Raw genomic sequence first — 13,232 nt, 5'->3', positions numbered from 1 at the left:
GAGATTTACTAGAATGGTCCCAGGGATGAGGGATTACAGTTATGTGGATAGTCCGGAGAAGCTGGGGTTGTTCCCCTTAGATCAGAGAAGGCTAAGAGGAGGTTTGACAGAGGTGTTTAAAATCATGAAGGGTTTTGATAGAGAAAATAAAGAGAAACTGTTTCCAATGGTTGAAGGGTCGATAGCGAGATGACACAGATTTAAGGTGACTGGCAAAAGAACCAGAGGTGATATGCGGGAAAACTTTTTTACACGATGAGTGGTTAGGATTTGGAATGCACTGCCTGATAGGGTGGTGGATACAGTGTCAATAATAGCCTTCAAAAGGGAACTGGATAAATATTTGAAGGAGAAAAATTGCAGAGATATGGGGAAAGAGCGGGGGAGTGGGACGAATTGAATTGCTCTTCGAAAGAGCTGGTGCAGACTCGATGGGCTGAATGGTCTCCTTCTGTGCTGTACTATTCTATGATTCTAAGCACTTCTTCACACAAAGATTAGTGGAAATCTGGAACTTTCTCCCCATAAAAGTTGTTGAGGCTGGGGGTCAATTGAAAATTTCAAAACTAAGATTGATAGATTTTTGTTAGTTAAGGGTATTAAGGGTTATGGAACCAAGGTAGGTAGATGGAGTTAAGATACAGATCAGCTGTAATCTAATTGAATGGTGAACAGGCTCGAGGGGCTGAATGGCCTACTCCTGTTCCTATTGTTCCTAGTGCGATCCCACTCACTTTCTCCAAACCTAGCTGGTTTTGAGTTGTGTTGGAGTTCTTTGGTGAAGTAACAGAGAGGGTTGATGAATGTAATGCATTAGATGAACATATATACTTTGAAAAGGCATTTCATAAAGTACCATGTAGCAGACTTATTTGGAAAATAGAAGTACATGGTATTAAAGAGATACTGGTAACCTGGGTACAAAATTCACTAAGGGATAGAAGGCAGAGAGTAGTGGTGAACGGATGTTTTTCTGACTGGAGAGAAGTATGCAGTGGGATTCCCCAGGACCATTGCTTTTCTTGTTGGATATTAATGACCTGGACTTGTGTATAGGGAGTACAATTTCAAAGTTTGTGGATGATACAAAACTTGGCAACATAGTAAATAGTGAACAGGTTAGTAGAAAACTTCAGGAGGACAGGCAGACTGGTGAAATGGGCAGACACATGGCGAGGCAATATAATCTAAATGGTTCTATTTTGAGGGGGTGCAAGAGTAGAGGGACCTGGGGTGCATATTCACAAATCCCTGAAGGTGGCAGGGCAAGTTGATAAGGCAGTTAAGAAAGCATATGGGATAATTGGCTTTGTCAGCGGCAGCGGCGGGAAAAATCTCGGAGCGGCGGAGCGACTATAAAAGGCCCCAGAGGCTCAGGTAGGTCTCAGAGCGTCAGCGGCGGGAGAAATCTCGGAGTGGCGGAGCAACTATAAAAGGCCCCAGAGGCTCAGGCAGGCCTCAGAGCGTACCAATCTCCAATCTTAGGGAGGGAGAGAAGTAAAAAGTAATCGAGGTGTAACGTCACCACAAAACAGGTAAGTGATTGGTTGGTGAGTATTTCTCTCTTTTTAAAACTTTAACTCTGTGGTTTATAGTTTTTAAGGTCTCTGTGGTGCAGCGGGGACAGTTTGTAAACCAGGGCCCTTAGTGAAATTGGTGGGATTCATTTGTTTAATTTAATTGCAATTAATTAAAGGGTAAGTCATGGCAGGACAGCCCGGTGCCGTGGTATGCTCCTCCTGCGCTATGTGGGAACTCAGGGACACTTCCTGTGTCCCTGACAACCATGTGCGCAGGAAGTGTGTCCAGCTGCAGCTACTGGCAGACCGCATTATGGTGCTGGAGCAGCGACTGGATACATACTGGACCATTCGCGATGCTGAGGACGTCGTGAATAGCACGTTTGATCAGTTGGTCACACCGCAGGTAAAGTTGGCACAGGCAGAGAGGGAATGGGTGACCAACAGGCAGAGTAGTAGGCGCAGGCAGGTAGTGCAGAGGTCCCCTGTGGCCATCCCCCTTTCAAACAGATATGGATACTGATGGGGGGATGGCTTACCAGGGGAAGGCAGCAGCAGCCAACTTCCTGTCACCAGGGGTGGTTCTGCTGCACAGAACGGGAGGAAAAAGACTGGGAGAGCTATAGTGATAGGGGACTCTATTGTAAGTGGAATAGATAGGCATTTCTGCGGCAGCAAACGAGACTCCAGGATGGTGCATTGCCTCCCTGGTGCAAAGGTCAAGGATGTCTCAGAGAAGCTGCAGAAAATTTTGGAAAGGGAGGATGAACAGTTAGTTGTCGTGGTGCATATAGGTACCAACGATATAGGTAAAGAACGGGATGAAGTCCTAAAAGCTGAATATAGGGAGTTAGGAGGTAAATTAAAAAATAGGACCTCAAAGGTAGTAATCTCAGGATTGCTACCAGTGCCACATGCTAGTCAGAGTAGAAATAGAAGGATACTTCAAATTAATACGCGGCTAGAGGAATGGTGCAAGGGGGAGGGATTCAAATTCCTGGTAAATTGGAACCGGTTCTGGGGGAGGTGGGACCAGTACAAACCGGACGGTCTGCACCTGGGCAGGACCGGGACCGATGCCCTTGGAGGAGTGTTTACTAGTGCTGTGGGGAGGGTTTAAACTAAAATGGCAGGGGGTTGGGAACCTGAGCAGGGAGACAAAGGAAAGGGAAACAAGGATAGAAGCAAAAGACAGGAAGGAGAAAAACAAAGGTGGCAATCTGAGAAATCAAGGGTTTAAAACAAACATGGCCACAGTAAATAATAATTCTAAAAGGTCTAAGAGCGTTAAAAAAACAAGCCTGAAGGCTTTGTGTCTTAATGCAAGGAGCATTCATAATAAGGTGGATGAATTAGCAGCACAAATAGAGGTAAATGAATATGATATGATTGGAATTATGGAAACATGGCTCCAGGGGGACCAAGGCTGGGAACTCAACATCCAGGGGTATTCAATATTCAGGAAAGATAGGCAAAAAGGAAAAGGAGGTGGGGTAGCATTGCTGGTTAAAGAGGGGATTAACACAATTGTAAGGAAAGATATTAGCTCTGATGATGTGGAATCTGTATGGGTAGAACTGAGAAATACCAAAGGGCAGAAAACATTAGTGGGAGTGGTGTATAGACCCCCAAACAGTAATGCAGAGGTTGGGGATGGCATTAAAAGGGAAATTAGAGAAGCGTGCAATAGGGCACAGCAGTCATCATGGGTGACTTTAATCTACATATAGATTGGGCTAACCAAATTAGTAACACTACTGTGGAGGAGGAATTCCTGGAGTGTATACAGGATGGTTTCCTCGACCAATATGTCGAGGAACCAACTAGGGATCAGGCCATCTTAGACTGAGTATTATGCAATGAGAAAGGATAATTAGCAATCTTGTTGTGCGAGGGCCCTTGGGTCGGAGCGATCATAATATGATCGAATTCTTCATTAAGATGGAGAGTGAAGTAGTTGACTCAGAGACTAAGGTCCCGAATTTAAATAAAGGGAACTATGATGGTATGAGACGCGAGTTGGGTAGGATTGATTAGGTAATGTCACTCAAAGGGTTGACGGTGGATAGGCAATGGCAAACATTCAAAGGTCACATGGATGAACCACAGAATTTGTTTATCCCAGTTTGCCATAAAAATAAATCAAAAAAGGTGACTCAACCGTGACTAACAAGGGAAATTAGGGATAACATAAGATCCAAGGAGAGGGCATATAAATTGGCCAAAAAAAGCAGCAAACCTGAGGATTGGGAGCAGTTTAGGATTCAGCAAAGGAGGACAAAGGGATTAATTAAGAGGGGGAAAATAGATTATGAGAGTAAGCTTGCAGGGAACATAAAAACTGACTGTAAAAGCTTTCATAGATATGTGAAGAGAAAAAGATTGGTGAAGTCAAGCGTAGGTCCCTTGCAGTCAGAATCAGGGGAATTTATAATGGGGAACAAAGAAATGGCAGACCAATTAAATACATGTTTTGGTTCTGTCTTCACAAAGGATGACACAAATAACCCCCCAGAGATGTCGGGGAACATAGGGACTAATGAGGGGGAGGAACTGAAAGAAATCAGTATGTGTAGGGAAATGGTGTTGGGGAAGTTGACGGGATTGAAGGCCGGTAAATCCCCAGGGCCTGATAATCTACATCCTAGGGTACTTAAGGAAGTGGCCCTGGAGATAGTAGATGCATTGCTGGTCATCTTCCAGAACTCGACAGACTCTGGAACAGTACCCATGGATTGGAGGGTAGCTAATGTTACCCCACTATTCAAAAAAGGTGGTAGAGAAAAAGCGGGGAATTATAGACCGGTAAGCCTGACATCGGTAGTGGGGAAAATGCTAAAGTCCATTATAAAAGATGTAATAGCAGAGCACTTGGAAAGCAGTGACAGGATCGGACAAAGTCAACATGGATTTACAAAAGGTAAATCGTGCTTGACTAATCTACTGGAATTTTTTGAGGATGTAACTGGTAAAATAGATAAGGGAGAACCAGTGGATGTGGTGTATTTGGACTTTCAGAAGGCTTTCGATAAGGTCCCGCATAAGAGATTAGCTTGTAAAATTAAGGCACATGGGATTGGGGGCAAGGTATTGACTTGGATAGAGAACTGGTTGGCAGATAGAAAGCAAAGAGTTGGAATAAACGGGTCGTTTTCCGAGTGGCAGGCAGTGACTAGTGTGGTACCGCAAGGATCGGTCCTAGGACCCCAGCTGTTCACAATATATATTAATGATCGGGACGAGGGAATTGGATGTAGTATCGCCAAATTTGCAGACGACACAAAGCTGGGTGGGAGGGTATGCTGTGAGGAGGATGTCGTGAAACTCCAGTATGATTTGGACAGGTTGGGTGATTGAGCAGAAACATGGCAAATGCACTATAATGTGGATAAATGTGAGGTTATCCACTTTGGTGGCAAAAACAGGAAGGCAGATCATTATTTGAATGGCAATAGATTGGGAGAAGGGGAAGTGCAGAGAGACCTGGGTGTTCTTGTGCACCAGTCGCTGAAGGTAAGCATGCAGGTGCAGCAGGCGGTTAAGAAGGCAAATGGTATGTTGGCCTTCGTAGCAAGAGGGTTCGAGTACAGGAACAAGGATGTCTTGCTGCAGTTGTACAGGGCCTTGGTGAGACCACACCTTGAGTATTGTGTGCAGTTTTGGTCGCCTTATCTGAGGAAGGATGTTCTTGCCATGGAAGGAGCACAGCGAAGATTCACCAGGCTAATACCTGGGATGGCAGGAATGATGTACGAGGAGAGATTGGGTCAATTGGGCTTGTACTCACTGGAGTTTAGAAGTTTGAGAGGGGATCTCATCGAAACTTATACAATTCTGTCAGGCCTGGACAGACTAAATGCAGGAAGGATGTTCCCAATGGCGGGAGTCCAGAACCAGGGGTCACAGTCTAAGGATAAGGGGTAAGCCATTTAGGACTGAGATGAGGAGGAATTTCTTCACCCAGGGAGTGGTGAACCTGTGGAATTCTCTACCACGGAAGGCAGTGGAAGCCAATTCATTAAATATATTCAAGAAGGAGTTAGATATATTTCTTAAGGCTAAAGGGATCAAGGGATATGGGGAGAAGGCAGGGACAGGGTACTGAATTTGGATGATCAAATGGCCTACTCCTGCTCCTATCTTCTGTGTTTCTATGTTTCTAAATAGGGGCATTGAATACAAAAAACAAGGAAGTCATGCTAAACTTTTACAAATCACTGGTTAGACCGCAGCTGGAGAATTCTGTACAATTCTGGGCACCAGATTTTCGGATATCAATGTCTTGGAGAGGATACAGAAGAGGTTTATCAGGATGATACCAGGGATGAGGGACTTCAGTTATGTGGAGAGATCGGAGAAGCTGGGATTGTTCTCCTGAGAGCAGACCTAATAGTTTCTCCCTACTTGCTCTATCAAAATCTGTTTCCTTTGGCAAGTGGGTTGGTAACCAGGGACATAAATTTAAAATAATTGGCAAAAGAACTAGAGGGGAAACAAGGAGAAATTTCTTCACACAGAGGGTTGTTATGATCTGGAACGAACTAACTGAAAGTGTGGTGGAAGCAGATTCCGTACTAATTTTCAAAAGGCATTTGGACATGTTCTTGAACAGGACTAATTTGCTGGGTTATGAGGAAACAGAAGGGGGAGTGGGACTAATTGGACAGCTCTTTCAAAGAGCTGGCACAGGCAAGATGGGCCAAATGGCCTCCTCCTTTGCTGTAAGAATCTATGATTCCCTCTCTTTCTCCCACTATATCTGGATGGGAATTTATGACGACTTATACAGTACTGGGATCCTGTGACGATGAATTGTAGTGTTGGGATCCTGTGACGATGAATTGTAGTGTTGGGATCCTGTGACGATGAATTGTAGTGTTGGGATCCTGTGACGATGAATTGTACAGTGCTGGGATCCTGTGATGATGAATTGTGCAGTGCTGGGATCTTGTGACGATGAATTGTACAGTGCTGGGATCCTGTGACGATGAGTTGTACAGTGCTGGGATCCTGTGACGATGAATTGTAAAGTGTTGGGATCCTGTGACGATGAACTGTACAGTGCTGGGATCCTGTGACGATGAACTGTACAGTGCTGGGATCCTGTGACGATGAATTGTACAGTGCTGGGATCCTGTGACGATGAATTGTACAGTGCTGGGATCCTGTGACGATGAATTGTACAGTGCTGGGATCCTGTGACGATGAATTGTACAGTGCTGGGATCCTGTGACGATGAATTGTACAGTGCTGGGATCCTGTGACGATGAATTGTACAGTGCTGGGATCCTGTGACGATGAATTGTGCAGTGCTGGGATCTTGTGACGATGAATTGTACAGTGTTGGGATCCTGTGACGATGAATTGTACAGTGCTGGGATCCTGTGACGATGAATTGTACAGTGCTGGGATCCTGTGACGATGAATTGTGCAGTGCTGGGATCCTGTGACGATGAATTGTACAGTGCTGGGATCCTGTGACGATGAATTGTACAGTGCTTGGATCCTGTGACGATGAATTGTACAATGCTGGGATCCTGTGACGATGAATTGTAGTATTGGGATCCTGTGACGATGAATTCTACAGTGTTGGGATCCTGTGACGATGAATTGTACAATGCTGGGATCCTGTGACGATGAATTGTACAGTGCTGGGATCCTGTGACTATGAATTGTACAGTGATCGCTCTCCCTGTTTCGGGCGGCCAGCTCTCGTCGCTCGCTCCCGCAACTGGAGCGAGGTGCTCGGCGAGTCGGGCAGAGGCAGTGCAGCGCGGTGAGCAGCAGCAGCAGTCAGGCCGACCCGCTGGAGCACATCGGCCGGCAGCTCCTCGGCGGGAAGGAATTCCGACTGGGAGGAGGGCAGCCGAACATGGCGGCCATAGGCCGACCCGGGAGAGGGAGAAGTAGGCCCCGGGCCGTGGAACGTGGAGCCGGCGACGTTGAAGAGGAGGTCGCATTGGAGCATTCACATCCCGACGATGTGTTCGGCGAGTCGGGCAGAGGAGCGCAGCGCAACGAGTAGCAGCAGCAGACTCAACGACAAGCTGCAGCACGTCGGCCGGCAGCTCCATTTCGGGTAACTCGCAGTCCGGATGGGAGGAGGGGAGCCGGGCATGGTGGCCAGAGCGGGAGAAGCAGGCCACCACACGTGGAGCCGGCAACAGTGAGGAGGAGGCCGCGGTGAAGAGGAGGACGGAGCGGCTGAGGGACATCATGCTCCCACTGCCACGGGAAGCCATTGTATTGACTCTGAACGCGGCGCTGTATGTATAGCTGACGCATCCCTACGGGGAACAAGCATTCCATTGTACTTGTTACATATGGCAAATAAATCTAATCTGAATCTGAATTGTACAGTGCTGGGATCCTGTGACAATGAATTGTAGAGTGTTGGGATCCTGTGACGATGAATTGTACAGTGTTGGGATCCTGTGACGATGAATTGTACAGTGTTGGGATCCTGTGACGATGAATTGTACAGTGCTGGGATCCTGTGACGATGAATTGTACAATGCTGGGATCCTGTGATGATGAATTGTACGGTGTTGGGATCCTGTGACGATGAATTGTACGGTGCTGGGATCCTGTGATGATGAATTGTACAGTGCTGGGATCCTGTGACGATGAATTGTACAGTGCTGGGATCCTGTGACGATGAATTGTACAGTGTTGGGATCCTGTGACGATGAATTGTACGGTGCTGGGATCCTGTGAAGATGAATTGTACAGTGCTTGGATCCTGTGACGATGAATTGTACGGTGCTGGGATCCTGTGACGATGAATTGTACAGTGCTGGGATCCTGTGACGATGAATTGTACAGTGCTGGGATCCTGTGACGATGAATTGTACAGTGCTGGAATCCTGTGACGATGAATTGTACAATGCTGGGATCCTGGGACGACGAATTGTACAGTGCTGGGATCCTGTGACGACGAATTCTACAGTGCTTGGATCCTGTGACGATGAATTGTACAATGCTGGGATCCTGTGACGATAAATTGTACAATGCTGGGATCCTGTGACGACGAATTGTACAATGCTGGGATCCTGTGACGACGAATTGTACAATGCTGGGATCCTGTGACGACGAATTGTACAGTGCTGGGATCCTGTGATGACGAATTGTAGAGTGCTGGGATCCTGTGACGGTGAATTGTAGAATGCTGGGATCCTGTGACGATGAATTCTTCAGTGCTGGGATCCTGTGACGATGAATTGTACAGTGCAGGGATCCTGTGACGATGAATTGTACAATGCTGGGATCCTGTGACGATGAATTGTACAATGCTGGGATCCTGTGACGATGAATTGTACACTGCTGGGATCCTGTGACGATGAATTGTATAATGCAGGGATCCTGTGACGATGAATTGTACACTGCTGGGATCCTGTAACGATGAATTGTACAATGCTGGGGTCCTGTGACGATGAATTGTACAGTGCTGGGATCCTGTGACGATGAATTGTACAATGCTGGGATCCTGTGACGATGAATTGTACACTGCTGGGATCCTGTGACGATGAATTGTACAATGCTGGGATCCTGTGACGATGAATTGTACAGTGCTGGGATCCTGTGACGATGAATTGTACACTGCTGGGATCCTGTGACGATGAATTGTACACTGCTGGGATCCTGTGACGATGAATTGTACAGTGCTAGGATCCTGTGACGATGAATTGTACAGTGCTGGGATCCTGTGACGATGATGAATTGTGCAGTGCTGGGATCCTGTGACGATGAATTGTAAAGTGTTGGGATCCTGTGACGATGAACTGTACAGTGCTGGGATCCTGTGACGACGAATTGTACAATGCTGGGATCCTGCGACGACGAATTGTACAGTGCTGGGATCCTGTGACGACGAATTGTAGAGTGCTGGGATCCTGTGACGGTGAATTGTAGAATGCTGGGATCCTGTGACGATGAATTGTACAGTGCTGGGATCCTGTGACGATGAATTGTACAGTGCTGGGATCCTGTGACGATGAATTGTACAGTGCTGGGATCCTGTGACGATGAATTGTACAATGCTGGGATCCTGTGAAGATGAATTGTACAATGCTGGGATCCTGTGACGATGAATTGTACAGTGCTGGGATCCTGTGACGATGAATTGTACAGTGTTGCGATCCTGTGACGATGAATTGTACAGTGCTGGGATCCTGTGACGATGAATTGTACAGTGCTGGGATCCTGTGACGATGAATTGTACAATGCTGGGATCCTGTGACGATGAATTGTACAATGCTGGGATCCTGTGACGATGAATTGTACAGTGCTGGGATCCTGTGACGATGAATTGTGCAGTGCTGGGATCCTGGGACGATGAATTGTACAGTGCTGGGATCCTGTGACGATGAATTGTACAATGCTGGGTACCTATAATAACACATCTTTTGAATGAGACGTTAAACCGAGGTCCCTCATGCCCTCTAAGGTGGACATAAAAGTTCCCATGGCATCATTCAATAAGAGCAGGGAAGTTTTTCCAGTGTCCTGGCCAACATTTATCCCTCAAGGTGTGAAAGGCACTATAGAAATGCAAGTCTTTCTTTCCAATATTTACATGACCTTGAGGCTGGGTGGTCAGCTTGGGGTCAGGGGGCATACCTCTGTGATGGCTGGAACTTTTCCCCTCAGTCGGAGATGCGCACAATTCTGCGGAATTGGGAAAATCTAGGCCGTTAAAGTTGTGTTCCTTTCACTAGCCGTGTTAAAATAACCTCTCTTTTTCCTCAGGAAAATGGAAGACCAGATCTCAATGTCATCGGACAGAATTTCAGGATTTCTTCAATGAAGGAGGGACCAAGGTTCAGGTCCCTATGATGACGTGGTGTGGCCGGTTTCAGTACAAGATCCTTCCTAAATACACACTGATTAAACTCCCAATGAGCGGGACAATGTATATGGTGCTTATCCAGCCAGTCCAACCCGACATGATGCAAAACATCAAAAGCACCTTGCTCGTTAACAGTATCTTGAAAGAGCTCCAATCTGGGTACTCATAGAATAAGTTATATAGTTATATAGATAACAAAGTCTACAGCACAGAAACAGGCCATTTGGCCCAACAAGTCCATGCTGGTGTTTATGCTCCACACGAGCCTCCTCCCATCCTTCTTCATCTAACCCCATCAACATATCCTTCTATTCCTTTCATCCTCATGTGTTTATCTAGCTTCCCCTTAAATGCATCTATGCTATTCACCTCAACCACTTTTTGTGGTAGCGAGTTCCACACTCTCACCACTCTCTGGTGTGCACTTTCTCTATGTCTACCCTGTCAAACCCTTTCATAATCTTCAGTAACTCTACCAGGTCACACCTCTGCCTTCTCTTTGATAGACAAAACAGCCCCAGCCTGTTCAATCTTTCCTGATAGTTATAGCCTCAGTGTTCTGGTATCATCCTTGTAAATCTTTTTTGCACCTTCTCCAATGCCTCTATATCCTTTTTATAATATGGAGACCGGAACTGTTCACAAAGGTTCTATTCAAGTTTAACGTAACTTCTCTGCTTTTCAATTTTGTCTCTCTAGAAATGAACCGCAGTGCTTGGTTTGCTTTTTTAGTGGCCTTATTAACCTGCATTACTACTTTAAGTGATCTGTGCATCTGTACTTGCAGATCCCTTTGCTCCTCTACCCCATTTAGATTCTTATTTTCTAAAGAATATATGACTTCCTTATTCTTTCTACCAAAATACTCGTGGTATTTTAGAGGGTATAGTAGCATAATGGTTATGTTACTGGACTAATGATCCAGAGACATGAGTTCAAATCCCACCACAGCAGCTGGGGAATTAAATTCAGTTAATTAAATAAATCGGGAATAAAAAGCTAGTATCGGTAAGGGGGACCATGAAACTACCGATTGTTGTAAAAACCCAACTGGTTCACTAATGTCCTTTAGGGAAGGAAACCTGCCGTCCTTACCTGGTCTGGCCTATCATAGAGTCATAGAGTTTTACAGCACAGAAAGAGGCCCTTCGGCCCATCGTGTCCGCACCGCCCATCCACCCCTGTCCTGTCTAATCCCATTTTCCAGCATTTGGTCCATAGCCTTGTATGCAATGGCATTTCAAGTGCTCATCCAAATGCTTCTTGAATGTTGTGAGGGTTCCTGCCTCTACCACCCTTTCAGGCAGTGAGTTCCAGATTCCAACCACCCTCTGGGTGGAAAAAGTTCCTCCTCAAATCCCCTGCCCCTTGCCCTGAATCTATGCCCCCTTGTTATTGACCCCCCTACTAAGGGGAAAAGATCCTCTTTATCTACCCTATCTATGCCCCTCATCATTTTGTACACCTCAATCAGGTCCCCCCTCAGCCTTCTTTGCTCCAAGGAAAACAACCCCAGCCTGTTTAGTCTTTCTTCATAGCTGAGGCGCTCCATCCCAGGTAACATCCTGGTGAATCTTCTCTGCACCCTCTCCAAAGCAATCACATCCTTCCTACAGTGAGGCGACCAGAACTGCACACAGTACTCCAGCTGTGGCCTCACCAGCGTTTTGTACAGCTCCATCATAACCTCCCTGCTCTTATATTCTATGCCTCGGCTAATGAAGGCAAGTATCCCATATGCCTTTTTAACCACCTTATCTACCTGTTCCGCTGCCTTCAGAGATCTATGTACATGTACACCAAGGTCCCTCTGACCCTCTGTACTTCCTAGGGTCCTACCACTCATTGTGTATTCCCTTGCCTTATTTGTCCGTCCAAAATGCATCACCTCGCACTTTTCAGGGTTAAATTCCATTTGCCACTTTTCCACCCATCTGACCAACCCGTTTATATCGTCCTGTAGCCTGAGGCTTTCCTCCTCGCAATTTACCACCCCACCAATTTTCGTGTCATCTGCAAACTTACTGATCATACCTTTTACATTCTCATCCAAATCATTTATCTGGACCACAAACAACAAGGGACCCAGCACCGATCCCCGAGGTACCCCACTGGACACAGGCTCCCAGTCACAAAAGCATCCTTCGACCATCACCCTCTGCCTCCTGCCACTCAGCCAGTTTAGGATCCAACGCGCCAAGGCACCCTGGATCCCATGGGCTCTTACCTTCTTGACCAGTCTCCTATGCGGGACTTTGTCAAAAGCTTTACTGAAGTCCATGTAAACCACATCCACAGCATTTCCCTCATCCACCCCCCTAGTCACCCCCTCGAAAAATTCAATCAGATTTGTCAGACATGATTTACCCTTGACAAAGCCATGCTGACTATCCCCGATTAATCCTTGCCTCTCCAAGTGGAGACTAATTTTGTCCCTCAGAATTTTTTCCAATAATTTCCCTACCACAGATGTTAGGCTCACTGGCCTGTAATTCCCTGGTTTATCCCTGCTACCCTTCTTGTATAATGGTACTACATTAGCTGTTCTCCAGTCCTCTGGTACATCCCCTGTGGCCAGAGAGGTTCTGAAAATTTGTGTCAGAGCCCCTGCAATCTCCTTTGCCTCCCACAGCAGCCTGGGATACATCTCGTCCGGGCCTGGGGATTTATCCACTTTTTGGCCTGCTAAAACCGCTAGCACCTCCTCCCTCTCGATGCTAATATGTTCAAGTATGTCACAGTCCCCTTGCCCGATTTCTATGTCTGCATCGTCTCTCTCCATAGTGAACACAGATGCAAAAAATTCATTTAAAACCCCGCCTACATCATCTGGCTCTACACACAGATTGCCACTTTGGTCCCTA

The 13,232-nt window shown here is 46.4% G+C and overlaps 1 protein-coding gene across 2 annotated transcripts in view; it reads left to right on the top strand.

The window, feature by feature from the left end:
• Positions 1 to 13,232, top strand: part of agt (angiotensinogen) — a 28,449-nt gene that overhangs the window by 11,992 nt on the left and 3,225 nt on the right. For both annotated transcript variants that reach the window (XM_085996766.1, XM_085996767.1), the window contains exon 3: positions 10,269 to 10,527. In XM_085996766.1, coding sequence (XP_085852892.1) covers positions 10,269 to 10,527 — 259 coding nt within the window. The remainder of the gene's footprint in view (positions 1 to 10,268; positions 10,528 to 13,232) is intronic.

Source organism: Somniosus microcephalus, chromosome 9 (genome assembly GCF_052327205.1).
Source record: "Somniosus microcephalus isolate GS21.2 chromosome 9, FLI_Smic_1.0, whole genome shotgun sequence".
Taxonomy (NCBI): domain Eukaryota; kingdom Metazoa; phylum Chordata; class Chondrichthyes; order Squaliformes; family Somniosidae; genus Somniosus; species Somniosus microcephalus.
The sequence above is the reverse complement of the archived record's forward strand: the minus strand, read 5'-3'. Positions and strand labels throughout refer to the sequence as shown.